The sequence below is a fragment of the Pongo abelii genome, chromosome 6, assembly GCF_028885655.2.
Source record: "Pongo abelii isolate AG06213 chromosome 6, NHGRI_mPonAbe1-v2.0_pri, whole genome shotgun sequence".
Taxonomy (NCBI): domain Eukaryota; kingdom Metazoa; phylum Chordata; class Mammalia; order Primates; family Hominidae; genus Pongo; species Pongo abelii.
In genome coordinates, this window is record NC_071991.2 from 131,517,899 (window position 1) to 131,540,686 (window position 22,788).

At 38.6% G+C, this 22,788-nt stretch overlaps 1 protein-coding gene across 5 annotated transcripts in view; it reads left to right on the top strand.

The window, feature by feature from the left end:
* Positions 1–22,788, top strand: part of LRGUK (leucine rich repeats and guanylate kinase domain containing) — a 147,901-nt gene that overhangs the window by 40,309 nt on the left and 84,804 nt on the right. For 4 of the 5 annotated variants that reach the window (XM_054559827.2, XM_063725789.1, XM_054559831.2 and 1 more), the window contains 5 exons: positions 1,701–1,825; positions 7,075–7,218; positions 18,215–18,295; positions 20,635–20,721; positions 22,162–22,268. In XM_054559827.2, the coding sequence (XP_054415802.1) occupies positions 1,701–1,825; positions 7,075–7,218; positions 18,215–18,295; positions 20,635–20,721; positions 22,162–22,268 (544 nt within the window). The remainder of the gene's footprint in view (positions 1–1,700; positions 1,826–7,074; positions 7,219–18,214; positions 18,296–20,634; positions 20,722–22,161; positions 22,269–22,788) is intronic. The other variant, XM_054559828.2, reaches the window with a different exon arrangement.

The window sequence follows — 22,788 nt, forward strand, 5'->3', positions numbered from 1 at the left end:
TTTTGTCTGCTAGTATATATTGTGAATACGTTCTCCTAGCCTATCATTTTCACTTATTTGTGTATTTAAAAAGTAATAGTAAGAAAATAAATAGTAAGAAAATAAGTGTTATATGTCAAAAAGAAATATTTAAGATATTGATTTAATGTGAATGTTAAAAAAAATAAGAAAAAAGGTGGGATTTGCAGTTGTCTTGAAGAATGGGTATGGTTTAGAAAGGAGCAGGAAAAAGAAAGTTCTTGGTACATTCCAGAACTATTGTGAAATTGACCTGGCAGAAATAGGGAATTCTCATTGGATGATAATGTGGATGAAACTGGATAAATAAGTTTTGCTTATAGTGAAGGGCCTTAGATGGCAGAGTGAGGAATCTGGAATTCTATGAGAATTTTTTTAATTGAAACATGATATTCAATCAATATTTTTAAAAAATTACTCTGCCTACAGTGTGTAGAGTGACTTTAGGGCAGGAAGTAATGGATATTTGTGTAACTATTGATGTTAAAGGTGAGTTAAGTTGGCAGAGGAATGAATAAAAAGGAAAGAAATCATTAAAGAGATATTTTAAGGCAAAAAAATGGCAGGTCTTGGTGATTGGATGCCTCACAGATTATGAGTGGCTGAGAAATGGAGATGTCATGGGTGACTTGAGAGGAAAAACTGAGCTTTGATGGGGAAATGACATTAAATCCTGGAAATTGGTCAAAGAGATTGAGAACAGAGAGAGCTGAACAGGATTAATGACTTTGAGATTATAGTGTTAGGTGACTACAAGATGGAACACAGAAGGTAAGCTAAAATTTTCACAATAAATGGAATTTAACAGATGAAGAAAGTAAGGCAGAGTTTAAGCCTCATTGATTTTACAGGGAGAATGGAGGTCAGTGTAGACAGAAAGAAAGGGCTGTTCCTTTCTATAACAGGGTATTGGTCTTTGGACCACCCATTTGCTGCAGATGACATCTCCCAGGCTCTTAGCCCAGTTATAAGGATGATAATGCATGGTGCATGTTGCCCCTGCAGGGCGATCTGGTAGTCAGAAGTTCTGCCTGTGGGAACACACATAAGTTTCTCATGGAGACTTAACTGATCGAGGGAAAACACACTGCCAACGAGGCAGCTATGAACCACGGTGATTTTTCTTTCCATACCGATTAAATGAGTCAAATACAATCCACTCAAAAGCTATGCTTTTTTTTTTTTTTTTTTTTTTTGAGACAGAGTCTTGCTCTGTCGCCCAGGCTGGAGTGCAGTGGCGTGATCTCTGCTCATTGCAAGCTCCGCCTCCTGGGTTCACGCTGTTCTCCTGCCTCAGCCTCCCAAGTAGCTGGGACTACAGGCACCCGCCACCACGCCCAGCTAATTTTTTGTATTTTTTGTAGAGACGGGGTTTCACTGTGTTAGCCAGGATGGTCTCGATCTCCTGACCTCGTGATGTGCCCGCCTCGGCCTCCCAAAGTGCTGAGATTACAGGCATGAGCCACCGTGCCTGGCCACTATGCCTTTTTAAAATAAAAATTGTATAAAATATGACATGTTCTGTATGAAAAAATATATTTCAGGATTAATACTCATCCTATATTGGGCATATAATCATTCTTTATTTAAGCTGCTTTATCTAGTGATGATTTAACACTGATTCTTTTTTTCTTCCAAATGCTTTTAATAACATTTTCCTTAAACGTAGTCATGGTGTATAGGCAATGAGATAGAAGAAATCAGTGGACTTGAGTTGTGCAACAATCTAATTCACCTTAGTTTGGCCAACAACAAGATCACGACAATTAATGGCTTAAACAAGTTACCAATCAAAATACTTTGTCTGGTGAGTCTAACAAAATGCTGTTCTTTATAGAAGTAGTAGTTAATGCTTTTAGTAACTACATGAATTATGACTACTTAGGATTCAAATATATAAAGAGCAAATTCCGTCATGAAATGTTATTGTCTTCAGTTTTGTTTGCTCCTTTCTTTACCATTTGCGTGTGTGTGTGGGGGGGGGGGGTGGTTTGTGAGAGAGAGAGAGAGAGAAAGAAAGCAAATTTCATGCTAAAGTAAAATGATTTGCTAATTTGTTATCCAAATTCAATATTTTAAATGATTGGCTTTTTTATACTGGGAAAGAAAGGTATACTTTTAGTATGTATTTTAAAATATTTTTTATAATATCTTATTGGTGAAAATAACATTTAAGGATACTTAAGCATAATATTTATTGCTGTTAACACTTTAACTGCTTTCAAATGAACCACAAGATGTTTTCTGGGCACTGAATTTTGACAGTCCTTTTATTTTAACATGTGTTAGTCAGTCTTCCACTCTAGAAAATCAAAAATAGTGCTAAGGATAAATGAAAATTCCAATCAGAAAGTTTAAATTTGATTATTTTTTCCCACAGAGAGCACTTTTTCTAAGCTGTGTGACGTGCTGTGTGACTATGACTCAATTTACAGAAATTCAGCAGGATTCTAATAGTCCCAAAGATATACCCAATATTTTTGAAATAACAGGATAGCTCCCTAACTTGGGGGTCTACAGTATTGTCTGTGAAATATCCAGGATTCTTTCTTCTCCTTCCTCCTACTTCTTACTCTCTTGGGTGGCTTTGCTGTTCTTCATTACATCTATCATGGGGTGGGCGGGTGGGATTTCAAGCCATGAGGCTTGTAGCTTGTAAATTTCTTACAAGAACTATCCCACAGGGGGTTGTTGAAACTGTTGCTTGAAATGACATCTTGGGCCATGCACTGCAACTCATGCCTGTAATCGCAGCACTTTGGGAGGCTGAGGTGGGAGGATCACTTGAGTCCGGGAGTTTGAGACCAGCCTGAGCAACATAGCCAGACCCCGTCTCTATAAAAAATAAAAAATTTGCTGGGCATAGTGGTGCAAGCCTGTAGTCCCAGCTACTTAGGAGGCTGAAGTGGGAGAATCACTTGAGCCCAGGAGGTCAAGGCTGCAGTGAGTCACGATCATGTCACTGCACTGCAGCCTGGGCAACAGAGTAAGACCCTGCTGCAAAAAAAAAAAAAAAAAGAAAGAAATGACATCTTGGATTATCTGCTGATTTTTGACATATACAATATACTATTTCTGTCTTATTTAACCATAGATCACTGAAGATTGGCTATGTGTTAATTTTTCTTTCCCTTAGCTTAGAGCTCAAAGTGCTTTCTTAAAACTCTTCCAGGCTGGGCGTGGTGGCTCACGCCTGTAATCCCAGCACTTTGGGAGGCTAAGGCGGGTGGATCATGAGGTCAGGAGTTCAAGACCAGCCTGGCCAAGATGGTGAAACTCTGTCTCTACTAAAAATACAAAAATTAGCTAGGCGCGGTGGTGGGCCCCTGTCATCCCAGCTACTCGGGAGGCTGAGGCAGGAGAATTGCTTAAACTCAGGAGGCGGAGGTTGCAGTGAGCCGAGATCGTGCCACTGAACTCCAGTCTGGTTGACAGAGCGAGACTCCGTCTCAAAAAAACAAAACAAACAAAAAAACACAAACCAAACCTCTTCCATTCCTGCAGTGAGTTAGGTCAGGATAAAGTATTGGCATCCCGGTACTGAGGATGAACCTGAGGGTTTAATAATTTTCCTGATCTTTCATGTTTTCCACCCATGAAGGCATATGAGCAAAACATAAATGAAAATGAATTCAATAAATTAGATTGAAAATGTTTAAGTTATAAAAGAAAGTCAAATTTTAAAATTATGACAATCTGAAGGATTTTTAGCAGCATGTATGCTTCATTTTGTGGTCTGTTAGAATCTTGTTCTTTTCTTTACATATCTTCTCTGTATTGATGTTCCCATTCATTTAAAGTGGAGCATGGTAAATAGAAAAAGATATAGGTGTGTGCTTAAGGGAATGAGAATGAACTCATTATTAAGAATTATAATATGTAGCATTTTCATCCTAAGAGTGTGTTTCAATTACAAAATAAATAATCCATGTTGATAGTTCTGTCTCAAGTAGCTTTTAGAAAAAGGATAGAATACTTCTATTTTCTTAGATTTGGTGGATTGTTCCCAATCTCTGCCCTCATCACCCAAGATCAACTAGAATACACAGAATATACTGTCATTCATTTTTCTTAATTTTTTGAGAATAGGAAGGTTTTCTTTTCCAAAGTTTAATAAATCTATAAAATTTGTTTCAATAGTTTTTAATGCTTTTATTTTTAATTCATGGAATCAAGAAACCAGTAGCTTTAGTTACTATTGAAAATAATTTACATTACAATTTAGAGAAAGAAGAACAATTCACCATACAAACCAACTGTTAATTCTCGAACATCAACTTTTATGATAAATATAAGGGGAACATGTGGTTCACTAATGGACTGTTCTGTCATCCAGCTTCTTAGCAAGTAAAGACAATGCATTCCAAACTTTAAAATTCATTTTGTCACAGTAAATGCCGCTTGTTTTTTTCTTCCAAAATTGGTTGGTTAAGAATGTTTCTAATTTCATTTATTCAAGAAAGTGGCTTTATTCTAAAAGTCTTTTCCCAACTAATCATTATGAAACAAGCAGGAAGAAGCTTGTTTGTTTCAGAAGCTGGATGTCCACTTTTAGAAGAGATGCATTGGTTTTTCAGCATTGGATGAAGAGTTTAACTAGATAGCTTTCAATTCAGAAATTCTGTGATTCTAAATTTTTTTCAATTCTGGTTTCTTTTATGACCGTAGTCTATCTAATTAAACTTGTCTATGCCTCAGTCTTCTCATGTCATCTACCACTTTGAAAGCCATTAGAGATACTGTCAGAAGAATTACAGTCTATCTACCACACCTAAGGGACTTCAAAATTCTTTGGGAAGAAGTGTATTAAGAAGAATTACAGTCTATCTACCACATCTAAAGCATTTCAGAGTTCTTTAGGAAGAAATATATTGTATATAAATTTGATATGTGGGGATATTTTGAATAGGCTATTGGGGTCTTATTGCAGTATGTTAAATTAATATGGATATGACATTAAGTTTGGTGTAGTTTTTTTCTTTCCCGTTTCTATTATGCTTTATATAACTTTTTTGAACTCTGGACAGAAGGAAATTTGACTTTACTTTGGCAAATGGATTATGGGTTTTTTTTTCTATTTATTATGATATTTTTCAAACATATATAAAAATAAAAAGAATACTATGATAAACCCTTGTGTGCTATCACTTACCTTTGTAGATGATCGACATTCTATTAACATGTTTTTAAAAGCCATAGAATTATATTATATGAACACAAATCTTGCTCATTATTGAAGTGAAATTTTATTTTAAAAATAGGAAGAAAATGAGCTCTTGCTATCAAATGTACCAGGAAACATGTACCAGGGAAAATACAGAGGGAAGAAAATTATTGTTATTCTTTTTTTTTTTTGAGATGGAGTCTCGCTCTGTCGCCCAGGCTGGAGTGCAGTGGTGCGATCTGGGCTCACTGCAAGCTCCACCTCCTGGGTTCATGCCATTCTCCTGCCTCAGCATCCCAAGTAGCTGGGACTACAGGCGCCCGCCACCAGGCCTGGCTAATTTTTTGTATTTTTTAGTAGAGACGGGATTTCACCATGTTAGCCAGGATGGTCTCGATCTCCTGACCTCGTGATCCGCCTGCCTCGGCCTCCCACAGTACTGGTATTACAGGCCCGGCCAAGAATAATTGTTATTCTTATTTGTTGTTATGCTGATTTGTTGTTATGGGTATATGGAGATTGTGGAAGAAGACAACATTTCAGTCTTAAATCTTTGTTTTATTCTCATTATTGAGGAAAATGCTTTTGTGTGAATTATTGAAAAACTTGGTTTGGTTATCTACTGTTGCATAACAAGCCACCCCAGTTGTAGTGACTTGGAGAAATAACCATTGTATTAACTAACAATTCTGCAATCTGAGCCAGGCTCAGCTGGGAGGTTCTTCCACTGGGCTTGCTGCATTTAGCCGGCATCTTAGTTGGGGGCTTGGCTCAGTCGAGAGGCTGGGATGGCTAGGTTTTTCTCTCTATTTAGTGTCAGGGTGTCTCCCCATGTGACATTTCCTTTTCCGTATAACCTCTCCACAAGTTCTTTCCAACACAGTAGCTGCAGTTCTTATGTGGTAGCTCAGTACTTCTGAGACACAAAAGCAGAAGCTGCCAGGCCTTCTTAAGTCTTAGGCTTGGAACTGGCACACTTCTACCATATTCTTTGGTGAAGCTAAGTCATAGGTCCAGCCTAGGTTTAAGAGGAGGGGACCATGGCCAGGTGCAGTGGCTCACGCCTGTGATCCCAGCACTTTGGGAGGCCGAGGTGGGTGGATCACTTGAGGTTAAGAGTTTAAGACCAGCCTGGCCAACATGGTGAAACCCCATCTCTACTAAAAATACAAAAATTAGCCAGGCATGGTGGTGCGTGCCTGTAGTCCCAGCTACTTGGGAGGCTGAGGCTGGAGAATCACTTGAACCCCAGAGGCGGAGGTTGCAGTGAGCCAAGGTTGTGCCACTGCACTCCAGCCTGGGCTACAAAGCCAGACTCCTTCTCAAAAAAAAATAAAATAAAATAAAATGAGTGGAGGGAACTGCACAAGGGCAGGAATAACTGGGGGCATGGCTCATTGGAGAACACTAAGAGAACAGACTACTAGCACCCTCACCACATGAGTGATTACATTTAGTGTTTCTGAAAACAAAATGTATGTGGGGATTATAATAGTCAAGTGGCTTCTTGTGATGATGATGAAATAATTACATAAAATTTATATTTCTAGTGATATATCTGGAGTTATACTGTCATTACACTTCAGGTGTGCAATGTTAAAAGCTTATATTACCTGCCTTTTTCTTTCTTACTGATTTGAGTACTCATCTTGCTTTAACTTTAATGAAAATATTATATTCTGAATTTTCCAGCTGAAAAACTGGAACTTCTTTCTGGGGTATGTATAGGTGTTTAGAGAGGTGAATGATGGAAATGGGATGGAGGGAAGGACAAGAATTACTTCTTGATTTTTTTAAGAGAGATTTGGGTCAGTATCCAAAATGAAAACTTGCCATTACAACTTTTCCCTGAGAGGTCTTTGAGACATTAAATATATTGTTTTCTATTCTAGAGCAATAACCAGATTGAGATGATCACAGGTTTGGAGGATCTGAAAGCCCTGCAGAACCTGGATCTGTCCCACAATCAGATAAGCAGCCTCCAAGGCTTAGAGAATCATGACCTCCTGGAAGTGATCAACCTGCAGGATAATAAGGTAGTGTTGTACTTCACATGTCTTGGTTTCAGTGTTGACATAAGAGGACATATTACAGACTTAGCACAGACCCTTCATTTTTGGTTTCTCAAGGGTGGACACATTAAATGTCAGCTTAGAAATATTGTTCTAGCAAAATTCCTGGAGTAGTTGCAGAAGGGTTGTTTTTAAAAAATACTTAAAATCTTAATTATTGAAAATGTGATGATTCCTAATTACATTGTTTTTAAGGTTTAAACTGCAACCACGTGTGGATGATTTTCTAAAGTATACATGTTCATTCAAAATTTTGTGTAGAAAGATGGCAGTAGGAATGTCTGAAATATCAGAGTAAGGAGGTTGGAGATGCAAGAATAGCCATTGGCTGGTGTTGCTCCGTGTCTGCCATTTAAAGAAAAGTCTAGGGCCCTTATGGGAGGAGTATTGGGAAGATGTTGGTCAAAGGATACAACATTTCGGTTACATAAGGAGTTTGCTCCAGAGTTCAATTGTATAACATGGCGATTATAGTTAATAAAAATATATTGTGTTTTTCCATGCTGAGAGAGTAGATTTTAAACATTTTTACCACAAAAATGATTACTTCGTGATGTAACACATTTCTTAAATAGCTAGATTTAGCCATCCTACAATGTGACATGATGATTTGATGAATTTCAAGTCATCATGTTGTACATAGTAAGTACATATAATTTTATCTGTCAATTTTAAAATATTTAAAAGTTTTAAAAATGCAAATACCCTAGGAAAGGCTTAAACCCTTAAAAATAAAATAAAGAGGCACAGGAAGGGAGTTCTTATATACCAATCTGCATGGTGGGTTGAGGACTGGGTTTATTCAAATTTTCAGGTCTGGCTTAATAATGCACATTTTACTTCAAAAATCACAGAAACTGGCTTTCACTCTTAATTACATTTTATTTTTAATAAAGCATTTGTGTTCCTAATCATGGTATATTAAGTTGGTAACTTTAGCAAACTTCTTATGCTGTAAGGTCTACAAAGTTATTTTATTTATATCGAATACTTTATCACATTTTTGGGAGAACGCTTTCATAAGGAAGTTGAATGTTTATTTCTTCTTGAAAATGAAAAATTGGGCTGAGCCTGAAAGGGACAGTTGGTGCCAGCTCAAGTGAGCTGGGGTGTTGTGGGGATCTTGCTGTGTTCTGCTGTGGCGGTGCTTGTCGGTTTTGTGTGATGAGCCTTTTTTCCAACAGACTTCCCTCATCCGTTAGGTTGCTAAGAATCAAGTCAGTTATTAGTCCTGGGAACAGATGAGTTTTCAATCACAGACAAAACTGTTCATCTTCATTCTCCTTGACGTGTATATTAAGTTGTTTTGGCAACTTCTCCAGTTAATTCTGGTGGACAACCTTTGTTCACTGTACCACGTGTCTTAGGAAGTCCACACAATCTCCATCTCATGTGGTTTTAGTGTCCTGTTCATGCATTTGCCATTGAAGACTGATTTTTAGAAAATTTTTTTACTTAAAATGATTCTCACATATATACAGAGGCTGGTGAAAAGGTGGAAAGCTCTCATTAAATCTCAACTCAATGCATCTCAGGATTTAGGAAAAGGAGTAACAGTAATGATAATAATAACAATTCAGGTCATAAAATAATCTAGAGATATTTGTTGAGTACTTATGCACCAGGCACTTTCCTAAGTACTGTATCTCATTTAATCCTCATTATAACCCTATTATTATTGTCATTTTACAGATGAAGAAACAGGGGCAGAAAGACGTTAAGTAACTTGCCCAAAGTCATATATCCAGCAAATAGCAGAGCCAGCCTGCAAATAGAGAATGGTTTGCCTCCGGTTTCAATGTTCTTAACCTCCGCAGGGTGATATAGTGCGTAAAATGCTAATGGGCCTCCCTTCTGAAAGGGCCTGTCCTAATGCCCCAATACAGTGCTTTCTCAGCGAAACGTCACGTGAGCCACAAATGTGATGTAAAATTCTCCAGTAGCCACAGTAAAAAGGTGCAAAGAAACAGGGTGACATTAATTTTAATAATGCATTTTACTTAACCCAGTAGATCCAAAATGTTGTCATTTCAACATGTAATCTACATACAAACTTATTAATGAGATATTTAACCTTCTGTTGTCTCATGCTAAGTTTCTGACATCCGGTGTGTATTTTACACTTAAAGTATGTCTCAGTTCATCCTGGCCATATTTTAAGGGCTGGGCAGCTGCATGTGGCTAGTAATTACCATATGGGACAGCACAGATCTAGAAATACCTCATAAATAGTATGTTGTTCTCTTCCATTTCAAGAGGCTTTTCAAATTGTATTTGACAAACTTTAAAGAAAAAAGAGGAGTATCATCACGTGAAGAAAGGAGCTTATAATTTTCAAATGTTAAAGAGGCTCCATTAAAAAAAAGTGGCCACGTGTCCCAAAGGGGGATCCTTTGGCAACCATGAGCTCTGTAACAATCACCTAATTCCCCGGCTCCCCCCGGGCAGGTTGAGGAGCAACCTGCAGCACTTTGAAATATTCTTTGAGCCTTCAGGAGAGTTCCTCAGAGAACTCTCCAGGACTACTGAGAATACTGTGTATCTCGGTGGAAAATTCATCATTTAGCAGAAACATAACCTAGCTTTTGCTTCTCATATGATTAATCTGACGTTAAGAATATTGTTTTATTGGTAGCACTTCATCAGTATTATGTAGTTGGTTTTAGCGATTGAAACATTGTAGCACCCACATGTGATCATTTGAACATCTTCTTAAGGCCACTTGAGAATGTTTACCATCAGCTGGGGATTTGGGGACCTTAGTTACCCTCTACTCTGTAGTCTTGTTAGATTTTATATCATTTCCAGCATTTAAAACATATCCCAAGCTGTTAGCTCTATTATAACCTCAGTCCTTTCTTCTAGAAGCAAGACATCAGTCTGGGAGTGACTTAGAAAAATGCTGTCTTACTTCTCTAAGTCTCAGTGTCGTTATGTCACACTGTTGGTTCCCAATTACTTTTCTGAATTTTTGTGAGGATTCACAAGGTAACACTCATAAAGCAATGGAAGCACGGAGAGAACTTGAATCCTGAGTAATAAGAGTGCTCCTCCCAGAGCTCCCCGTCTCTTCATTCTTTGCAGTGCTCTGGCTTTCCTTCTAAATCATTCTCTTGAATGCTGACAGGGACAATGGCAGCCGAAGACCATTATTCCACTCTATTTTTGCACTGCTTGGTATAGGCAGAACATTCTTTGCCGAGGACTCCTTGCTTCTTGTTGTTCAAAGACAGATGCCATTTAATGTCCCCGGCAAGCAATGTGCATTAGCCCCCTCTTCATTGAACCTTGGCTCAAACTTCTCTTCACATATGTGAGCAAAAGGAACTTTGGGGGCATTAAACCCAATCAGGCTTTTAAGTGAATTTTATTTCTCTCTGGATTTAAGTTTGTTAGATTAGGCCTGTAATGAGAAGGGTTGGACTGGGTGAGTCCTTGGGGCCTCCAGGGGCTGACAACATTGATGCAGAGGCATGCCATTGATGCTAGCGTGATCAGATCTCCTGCTAAAGTCAATCTCCATTCCACCTGGCCAACATACCCCTGCCCTGGGATGCAAACAGGAGGGAGGCCCCCTTGGAGGTCTTTGGCCTCCTTACACCCAAAGGTGATGCCCAAGGCAGGATACCCTGATCTGCTCAGCAACTGCTCTCTGGATGGTCTTGGCTCTCTGCAGAGAGTGCTGATGGGTGCACACTTTAAGTCCAGGTTTTGATGCTGCTTCCTCACTTTTACAAACAATTTTTGAACTCTCAGACCAAGGTGAATGTGACTTTCCCTTTTGCCCCTGACCCCTTTCTTAATGCCTATATCACGGTGATGGACTTGGCCTGCTTCTCGGTGCCCTGGCTCCATGATGATGGGGTCAGCAGGGATAGTTGCCCTTTGCCCGCTTTAGCACTGGCTCACTGAGTAGAGTGCCGGCCGTTGAACAGGAGACCGCAGGTTCCACGCCATCTGACTTGGTTAGTCCAGCTACGCAGGACTGGCTGTCAGTGGCCAGTGTATGTGACTGAGGATGGAGACCAGCACTCTTAGGGGAAGCTGGTGGGGTGCAGTGCTCCCTTGCAGAAGGGGTGGGAATGTAAAGTCAGCCATTTTCTTCTGATCCTCATGCAGATCCAGCATATTTCCACCTCTGGAGCTTCGTAACATCGGGTGTCTCTGCTGGAAGCTTTTCCCCTCATCTTCAAAAATATTCACTTCATTTCATTTAAGCCTCTGGCAAACTCTCACGAAAAAAGGCCTCTGACCCCCTCTGGCCTCTCCAGCACCCTCTCCCTGTTTTCTTTATCCCTTTACACTGTTTAATTTATCATTACTACTTACTATTACCTGAGGTTATGTCATATTGCATATTCTAGTTTCACATCTGTTAGAGTTCACTGGCTTTCCAACTAGAATGTTAGCTTCATGAGCTCAGGGAGTTTATCTTGTTCACTTTGAGCAATGCCTGGCTCAGAGATGGCACTGAAGAAGATTTGTTGTCTTGGCCAAGCATGGTGACTCACATCTGTAATCCCGGAGCTTTGGGAGGCCAAGATAGGCTGATCACTTAAGGCCAGGAGTTTGAGACCAGCCTGGGCAACATAGCAAGACTCCTATCTCTTCCAAAAATAAAAAAAATAATAATAACTGGGCATGGTGACGTGTGCCTGTAGTCCCAGCTACTTGGGAGTTTGAGGCAGGAGGATGGCCTGAGTCTAGGAGTTTGAGGCTGCAGTAAGCTATTATTACACCACTGCACTATAGCCTGGTGTATATCACGAGACCCCCATCTCTTAAAAAAAAAAACAAGGAATATTTGTTGACTGAATGCAGGACCCTCAGGAGCTCTCAGGAATACCCAGATTTGCTTCCCTTCTATCAAGTGCTTGGTTGATGTTTGAGGTACCTGGGATGAGATTCTGGAATGATTGTGTATAAGAAGTGAGGCTTGAGTGTCTTCCTACAGGGCAGAGAAGGGAGATGGTGACTGGAGATCAGAGGAATGCCTTGAGCTGAGAGGACAAGGGCCTTCAATCAGGTAGCAGTAGTAAGGAAGGGAAGGAAGGTTGGGGTCTAGAGGTATTTCTGAGGAAGAATTACTAGGGCAGATTGGAGGTGGTGGATGAGGAAGAATATGTTGCTGAGGATGACTCCTGGGTTTGCAGCTCAGGTGACTCAGGTGACTGGGTGACAGTGCTGCCGTCCAGCCTTCTTACTCTCATCCAGAACCCCTGGTGCATGGTTCTTTATCTTGTCCTAAACCTTAGAGGCAGAGTGTCCCATTCCAACAGCGGGGTGGGGGCACACTGTGCCAGCTCTCTGTGACAGAGGGCAAGCCCTGGCCGTGGAGCCACTTCTCTTGGAAGCTAATCCTTACTACGTATAGCGGGTGGAATTGTGTGCCCCTCCCCTCCAAAAAGCCTACCCCCAGGAAACTGTGAATGTCCCCTTATGTGGAAAAGGGGTCTTTGCAGATGTAATCAAGTTCAGGATCCAAAGAGAAGAACATCCTGGATGTAGGGTGGCCCTAAACCCAATGCCCTGATAAGAGGCTGAAGGGAAGAAGACCCCCCCCACACACAGAAGGCCATGAGAAGACCCAGGCGAAGATGGGGCAGAGATTAGAGTTATGTTGCTGCAAGCCAAGCAAGGTCTGGAGTTACTGGAAGCTGGAGAAGGTAGGGAAGGGTTCTCCTCTAGAACCTTCTGAGAGAGCACAGGACTGCTGACATCTTGATTTCAGACTGCTGGTCTTCAGAACTGTGGAAGGAAGAAATTTCTGTTGTTTTAGACCTCCAGGTTTGTGGTAGTTTGTTATGGAAACCCTAGAAAACTTATATATCAAGTGAAACTGTATGTCTGGGGAATAGAGGATGAGGTCTGAAAGTTATTCTTCACTATGATCTTTTGTAATTTCTGCTTTTTATGTTTTATTGAAGAAATTTCTCTATACCCTAAGGTTTTAAATATTCTTATATATTTTCTTATAATTTCAAGTTTTATTTTTCCGTATTTAGTCTTTAATCCGATTGGGATTTACTTTTGTGGGTAGTGTGAAGTGGGCATCTAATTCCCAGGTAGGAAACAAATTGTCCCAACATTTCAGAATTCTGATTAATACTTGTAAAATATTCTATTGAATGGATAAGTCAGGATTTACTGAGACATTTACTTATTGAAATTTATCTTTAAAATTTGTTGTAGTATATATTCTTATTTATAAATCTTTAAGTATATTTTAAATTATTTACTTAGGATAGATTCTTGGAAACACCATTACTGGATATAGGCATTTTTAAGACTCTGACTGTATTTCATAAAGATTCGTACTAATTAATATCCTACCAGCAGTATATGAAGTTAGAATACTGTATTATAAGCACATCTTACTACACCTTTGTGAGCAAATATCTTTTAAAAATTATGTCACGCTGGTAGAGAAAAACAGTATTTTGCATTATTTTATATAAAAATTTTTGATTACCCATGAGGTTAAACATTTTTTTGACCTGTTTGTTAGACACTTAGTTTTCTTTTTAGAAATTGTCTATTCATGCCCTTAACTATCATTTATTTTATTATCGTTCTTCTGCTTTTCGTTGTACTCATTGTACTTTTGGTACACATTTGAAAGTAATTTATGAAGTCTATCAATATTTTTCTTTGTGTCTCCCTTTATTATTTTTAAAATTTTTATGAAGTCTTTCTGTGTTCTGAAATCTGTTAGGTGTTCACCTAAACTTTTTTCCCCTGGTTTCTTTCATTACCTTTCAACTCTTAATCCATAATTTATTTTATGGTACAATTGAAACAAAAATTTTAATTTATAGAAGGAATAAGATCTACTGTTCAATAGCACAATGGGGTGACTATAGTTAATAATATTTTACTGTATATTTCAAAATAACTAGAAGAGTAGAATTGTCACATTTCTAACACAAAGAAATAATAAATGCTTGAGGTGATGGATACCCCAGTTACCCTGATTTGATCATTACACATTGTATGCTTGTATCAAAATATCACATTTACCCCATAAATATGTACAACTCTTCTGTATCCACAATAACTAAAAATGTAAAAAATTAATTTACTTTTTCCAATATCTAATAGTAATATAATGATAACAGCTATCATTTATTGAGAACTCATTATATCCTCAGCCTTGTGCTAACCAATTCCCATTCATTAACTCATTTAAAAAATGGTTTCATTGAATAATACTAATTTTCTCACTGGTACAGAAATAAATACTTTCTGAAGTATGTATTCAGTTCCATTGATCTGTCTGTTGATTCTTATTCCAGTAATGCACTTACCATCATCATCAACTAGTTGATAGATCCTCACAGTTTGAAAATTATTTGTGGTTCATCTTTTAAATATACACCATTCTTATTTCTCTTAAGATTCTACTAAGATACAGAAAACTTAAATAAAACTGTTTGTCTTTAGTTTAGTGGAGAATTCAGGCCTGCTGCAACCCAAGTTCTAACCCTGGCCAAATTCAGGAAGTCAAGCAATCTTTTTTTTTTTTCCTTTTTCCCTCTTCTTAAAATTGTAAAACAAAACCAATACTGAGAAGATCTGTTTCTGAAGTATTTATTCTGTTCCATTGATCCGTCTGTTGATTCTTATTCCAGTACTACACTTACCATCATCACCAACTAGTTGATGGGTTCCCCGCACTTTGAAAAATATTTTTCTGCACAGATTTATGTTTAAATATGGCAGCGAAAAAAATTTTAATGGTTGTACCCAGTTGTTTTCTAAGAAGACAAATATATATATGTGTGTATATATAACATATATTTATATATGCTTATATATTTTTATATATAATATTCACATATAGAAATGTATATTCACATATATAAATTATATATGTATATATAAATTTTTTTTTTAAAGAAAAGACTTTAGTAGTTCCCTTTAGATCTGGATGGTGATGCTTAGAGACTATGGCCTTGAGGGAAATGGTAAAAGAAGAAAAGAAGAGGAAGTCAACGTGCTTTGGGGATGGGGGTGTGGACTATCGTCAATAGGGGCAAAGGAGGTGAGAGAATGAGCTGGACTGGAGTCTGGGGATCAACTGTGCTGAGATGACATTCTTGGCAGCAGATGGCTGAACCTCCCATAGGAATATAACCTTTCTGGTGGTATTTCACTGCAAGCTATTTGGGGTGTTGTCTCTACTCCTGCTGTAAAAGTCTGTTATGCACACAGCCCTGGGTTTGTGGCCTTTGCAGAGAAAAGATGTGAGGGTGGAGTCCTCGGGGTAGGTTGTGCAGGAGAGGGAGGGTGCATGCAGGGCAAGCAGTATCTGTGGCACTTTGCTAATTCAGTAGACGTGGGGAGGTGAAGCCAGGCCACCCGTACCTTCTCCCATCTTACCTCATCCTACCCATGGAAGGCCAGGAAGGGAAGATGGGTCCCTTTCATTTGACTCTCAAAAAACCAACTGATCCCAGCTGACATCTTGCAGTAATATAATTTTGTATGTTCCATGATCACTCTGTTCATGGTGTTTGTAACATATTAAGGAGCTCTCTCCATGTCAATCATTGTAAATATCACTATCTTCTAAAATGAGCATGTAGTGTTCCTACTATAGGACTGTACTGTTACCCATTTAATTACAGGATCATGGTGTTGTTAGGAATTCATACTTTTTTTTACTTTTACTGATAATGTTAGACTGAATGTTCTTGTATCTAATTTTTTTACAAAAAATTAGAATATAGAATATTTCACATATAGAAATTACATATTATATATAAATTTTTTTAAAAGAAAAGACTTTAGTAGTTCCCTTTAGATCCAGATGGTGATGCTTAGAGACTATGGCCTTGAGGGAAATCTAATTTTTTACAAAAAAATTAGATACAAGATGATCTCTTTAGTATAAACCTCTTGAAGTGGGAGAGCTGGTTCATAGCTTATGAAACACATGAAATACATCAGATTGCCCTATAGAAAGAATGCACCAGTTTCCACTGTCACCAGCAATGTGTGCAAGTGCACATGGCCACGGCTTGTTGGTGAGACGTGATAAATGAAGGAACACATCTCCTCTTAACATTAGTGTTAGGTCCAAAAACAAGAGCGGGCCAGCGTGGTGGCTCACGGCTGTAATCCCAGAACTTGGGAATGGGAAGTCGAGGTGGGTGGATTGCTTGAGCCCAGGAGTTCAAGAACAGCCTGAGCAACATGGCAAAACCCTGTCTCCAAAAAAAATACAAAAATTAGCTAGGCTTGGCAGTGCACACTTGTAGTCCCAGCTACTCGGGGGTCGGGGGCTGAGGTAGGAAGATTCCTTGAGCTGGGGAGGTTGAGGCTGCAGTGAGCCGTGATCGTACTGCTGCACCCCAGCATGGGTGACAGAGCAAGAACCCATCTCAAAAAAAAAAAAAAAAAAAAAGAACAAGAGTAGGTGGAATGCTAGAAGGAAATTAATCCGTTGTTCACAAGTTTACTTTTCCACTTTCCTGAATAATACAATAGAAAACAATTGATCCCTTTAAAAAAAAAGATAATCCAAATGGCAGACTGATGGACAGTTTAGTCATCTTACAGAAAAAAATGTGTATTATAGTATAATGTTGCTCTAACAAGATTAATGTGTGCAGGTTGTGGATTGCAACTCTGGTGTTCACCTTTCATATTATATCTTTGAAAATGGCATCCTTTGAACATGGTGCATATGTGTGTCCTCTGACTTGGCTTTGGGTCTAGTTTGCATTTTAGCTGTGTATTGTGGTTGGATAACTCAAGAGTTTTTGGTGACCCTTCTGTAGGAGTGCTTTCCAATGCATGCAGAAATGATTGGAGAAAAATAGAAATGAAAAAGTGATGATTAACTTTTTGCAAAAGTTTAATATCTACACTTGAGATAAAATTGTAATTATGCTAATTACAGAATATTTAAGTAAACCTATTTGCCTTTAATTTAGTAGAGAATTCAGGCCTACTGCAACCCAAGTTCTATTTCTGGTCAAATTAAGGAACTGTCAAGCAATCTTTTTTTCTTTCTGTTCTCCTACTTTTTAAAATTGTGAAACACAACCTATACAGAAAAGTATATAAAACATAAGTGTACAACTTAGCTAAAGAGTGCAAGGTGAACAGTACACACCCATCAAGAAATATGTCATACAATTTTTAGTTTTTTACCTTGAAATAATTCTCTGTTGGAAAAACTGATAAAGCCATATATGTACAGGCAGTAAGAAGGCTTTGGCCCGGTGGCTCATGCCTGTAATCCCAGAACTTTGGGAGGATGTGACAGGCAGATCACAAGGTCAGGAGATCGAGACTATCCTGGCCAGCATGGTGAAACCCCGTCTCTACTAAAAATGCAAAAATTATCTGGGCGTGGTAGTGTGTGCCTGTAATCTCAGCTACTCAGGAGGCTGAGGCAGGACAATCGCTTGAACCAGGGAGTCGGAGGTTGCAGTGAGCCGAGATGACACCACTGCACTCCAGCCTAGTGACAGAGCGAGACTCCATCTCAAAAAAAAAAAAAAAAAAAAAAGAAGGCTTTAACCAGTCACAAATGACCAGGGTAACAGAAGCAGGATTGGGAAAGGAAGTTGGGGGGCTGGAGGGCTAGGAATGGGGGTGGGATGGGTAAGCAGGTCATCTTTGAGTGCATTTTTGTACTGTTTTTCTGACTTTGAATGCTATTTTTATTTCTGCCTTAAAGTGAACATGGATAAGAGGAGGAAACTTACTGTTCCCTAGCTAGAGAAGAAAAAAGAAAATGTGGTTGTGTGCATGCACAGTTATAGAAGGGGTATGCAATAATTCCCTTGTTCTGTGTAGTTCTGTGGAATTCTCATTAAAAAGCTAGACAGAGCAATTTTTAAAATAAGTTGAATTGAAAGGACCCAAACTGGTTCCTATTGTATTATGTTTTCTATTGTCTTTGTGCATTTAGTCTGTTGATAATTTTTTTTCTTTGACTGAACAGATTGCTGAGCTGAGAGAAATAGAATACATTAAAAATTTACCCATCCTTCGAGTTCTCAATCTTCTAAAAAATCCAATTCAGGTGAGACATTATTTATATCAGGGAGGGAGAGAGAGAAGAAAGTGGGAGGGTGGAGGGAAACTATCTAGGAATTCTTCAAGAAGTACTTTTGATAAAAGAATATCAGGAATGTGAATAGAGTTTGTCTATCTTCCTTCTCTCTAAGGAAGGGTTTAGTAGTACCTAAAGTGACAATGTTTTTTTTTAAGACATAAGATCTTCTCTCATGACTGACAAGCTGTCACATGACTGTCAGTGAAGGAAAGCCTGAAACTGAATATCATTTAATTGCTCTGCTGGTCATTTGTGACTCATCCCTGGTGGTAAAGGTTACAGGAAGGAGGTAATAAGATTGCAGAACAATGTTCTCTCACATTAGACAATGCAAGACACCAGAGGTGAAGATAGAATGTGGTTCCTATTCTATAACAGGGGAAAGAAAATCTAAGATTAGATACCGAATTTACCTGGATATAGCCATGAAATTGATGTATATGTAAAATAATTATAGAACAGAATAATACGTTTCCAGTTCTTCACACCTCTGGGATTGAAGGATCAGGGAGTGTTTCAAGTCCTTCTCTTTCTCTCCATTGATAGATGCTTTCTCCCGGTCTCCTTCCCTCTCTCCTTGTCTGTTTGTCCTTCATTCCATTCTTCTACCGGTATCCTTCACTTAGTTTCCACAGGCTCTTGACTTTGCATGTAGCTCTTAGTAACTTTCTTTTTGTTTGTGTCTTGATGAACATGTCTAGATAGGTGAAAAACAGAAAATATAAGAAAGATTTATAAATTAAAAACTGCCCTTGGGACAGGAACAGTGGGAGGCAATTTAAAAGCATTTCTGGAAAAGTAAGAGGCAGGGCTTAAAGTGGCCAGCACACCTCAGTTTCAAATCCCTGAAGGGTGTTTGTGCATATGCATGAATAAACATCACAAGCCATTTGACACATGTTAACTGATTTATATACAAAACCTCCCCCCAACATTTACACCTAAGCTTTGTACATTCACCTCATATACGGTCTCATCTATTGGGTTGGCACAAAAGTAATTGTGGTTTTTACATTCTTTTCATGGCGAAGACCACAATTGCTTTTGCACCAACCTAATATATAACGGATCATCCACTAATATCTAATGTCTTTCCCCTCAAAGAGGCATAGCTTCTTACTACAAAAACTCTAATTATATTTCCAAAAGGCAGATAATCCTGATGGTAGGGAGTAATAAGGAGTTTGTTTTATAAATGAATATCATTTTATTACTACAAACAAATTCATAATAAACAATACAAATTAATATGAAATATTGCATATAAATAATAACAAAATAATATAAAATATTAAAGTTTCATTATTTGCAGAATTGAGACCTGTTGGAGTTAGAAGACAGGGTTTGAGTCACTGGCCACGGGATCTTAGATGAGATGCTTCACTTTTCTGAGGCTTGGTAGCCTTTAGAAATGAGGATAATCTGGAAGCCATTATCCTCAGCAACCTAACACAGGAACAGGAAACCAAACACCACATGTTCTCACTTATAACTGGGAGCTGAACAATGAGAACACATAGACACAGGGAGGAGAACAACGTACCCTGGGGCCTGTCAGGGGGCGGGAGGAGGGAGAGTACCAGGATAAATAGCTAATGCATGCGGGGCTTAATACCTAGGTGATGGGTTGATGGGTGCAGCAAACCATCATGGCACACCCTTACCTATGTAAGAAACCTGCACGTCCTGCACATGTATCCCAGAACTTAAAATTAAATTTTTTTCGACAGAGTCTCGCTCTGTCAACCAGGCTGGAGTGCAGTGGCGCGATCTCGGCTCACTGCAAGCTCCGCCTCCTGGGTTCACGCCATTCTGCTGCCTGAGCTTCCTGAGTAGCCGGGACTACGGGCACCTGCTACCATGCCCAGCTAATTTTTTTGTATTTTTAGTAGAGACAAGGTTTCACCGTGTTAGCCAGGATGGTCTCGATCTCCTGATCTCGTGATCTGCCCGCCTTGGCCTCGCAAAGTGCTGGGATTACAGGTGTGAGCCACCTTGCCCGACCAATTAAATTAAATTAAAAAAAAAGAAATGAGGATAATCCACCTGCCCTGTTAATCTCTAATCTCACAGGGAGATTAACAAGAGTGTACACTTGAAGACCTTTATAAGTTACAAGGCACAGTCTGCATGCATTGAGTTAATGTAAGGGGACTGGGAAGTGTGAAATGCATAGTCCTCTGAGGGTGTGTGTGGGAATGATGAGGTAGCAGGTGAAAGGCCCAAGCTCATGAAAACCCAATGCTGGTGCTTGTTGATTTGGGAAAAGGAAGGCAACTGAACAGTCCTCTTGATATTTTAAATAGGAAAAGTCTGAATATTGGTTCTTCGTAATTTTTATGCTTCTGCAATTAACAGAATTAGATCAGAAGAAGATTAAAGTGGAAGAAAAGGTATGTAATCATGTCATACCATTACCATTGTGTTTATGGGTTAATGTGCTCAAAAGCTCGTGTTGCCTGCTGTGGAAGCAATATAATCAATAAATAAGACCCATAACAATATGTACATTAATTCATTTAGAGAATGTTTCCTTGCCTTAGGATCTGTTCATTTAACCCTCTGCAAAGGTGAGTATCAACACAAATGCAGTGAAAGGCCTGATGGCTTGCTGTTAGTACAGTGAAGAGGTTGGCTGTGGGGAACAGAAGCAACACTCCACTTATATAGGTCACAGCTTTATGGCAGACTATCAGTTTGAAAAACTATCCTGTTTGGAAGGTGTATGATTCTATCTGTGTTACCTGAAAAATTCATTTAACAATAAAATGTATTATAATGTCACTGTACCATATAATCAAAAGGTACTCAAATAAATCACTACTCTGATATTTTAAATCCTTAATTCTGCTCTTTAAAATGATGATTCATCTAGTCACAAAATTCCAGAATAACCAGACCTTGAATGCTAGCACCTGCCTCCCTGCTTTTCATACTCATGGTCACTGCTTTGTCTTGCTTTAGTAGCTGGTGACAACCAAAATCTCTATTAATGAGGGATTTCTTACACTGGATGCAAACTTGAGACGGGAGTGAAATCAGGTATAAATATGTAGAGAGACATGTATTCCATCTCATAAATGCCTTTCTGAAATCTTGGTTAAAAATAGTTACAGATGCCAGTCTGTCATTATTCTCACACTCAAAGGTACTTATTAGATTCCTCTTTTCCTTTAACATTTTGCAAAAGGAATACAATTTAAAACCATGTATGAAGTAAAGATACGGCATATGATAGATGAGGATAATGTATTTAGAAGAATGGGAAAGACAAGGGGATGAAGAACTGTACATTATGAAGAAAAGGCCCATATCCTTGAATGAAGAAAGTTATGCTAAATGAGGAGGAAGTTTTGGTAGAATTTGAGATTGTGGGAATCGTTCTTGGTGAAATGGTATGAGGAAAACATTTCCCATGCATCAAAACCTGGAATCTACAGCTATAAGTTTTATTCCTTTTTCACATATTAAAAGTTGGAATGTTTACTATATTCAAAGTAATCATGGGCTTTAGAGGGGCTGTGGGTTTTTGTTTGGTGGTTTTTTTTTGTGTTTTTTTTTTTTTTGCCATTTTCCCTCCCAAACCAGGCAGAATAAAGAAGTAAGAGATCAAAAGACTCCACTCAATATTTTTTAATAATTATCATTTCTTAAATTTTAGGAAAATGAGAGTAGACATGAAGACTGAATACTAATGTTAATGGGTGTGTGTTAAATTATTTTGTGAACCTGGCTACACGTGTACAACATTTCATTAAGGAAAAATCCAAGCTTTGTCTTCTTTTTAGAAACAAAACTTTTTTTTCCCTTTTACATCTCTAATTCTCGAAAAGGTTTCAGCAGTGAATAAATATGATCCTCCTCCTGAAGTGGTTGCAGCTCAAGACCACCTGACCCATGTTGTCAACAGCGTGATGCAGCCGCAGAGGATCTTTGACAGGTACTTATTAGGAATCCAAAGGCCAGAATTCAGGGTGAGCAAGCAAAAGACAGCCTCATCATTTCCCCTAACCCCTATTTTGTGACCCCTTTACTTCCAATAAAGGCTGCTTTTTCCCCTTCTCTGAGGGAAGGGGCCAAGTCTTTATTTGATAGACGATATTGTCTCCGTTATGGTATATTATTAATATCATGTACTTGAATGTGTTGCTTGCTTGCTGGTATTTTCCCAAGCATGGTGATGAGCTGATTCACCTTCACTCGTTTTTCTGGCCCCTTGTATGGTGGCCAGCCTGTGCCATACAACAGTGAAATCTCCAAAAAAAAAAAAAACAAGATCAATTTTTCTGCCTTAGGAGAGAAATACAGACCTTAACCTTAACAGAAAATTGTGATAATTTATATCCATTGTAAATTTTCCCTCAGCTGTGAGTGAATGCTAAATACCCTTGCCAAAGACTGTTCCATGAATTCACATTATTAGGGAGTCCCTTAGAAGGAAGCCCAGCTAGCCTAAGGAA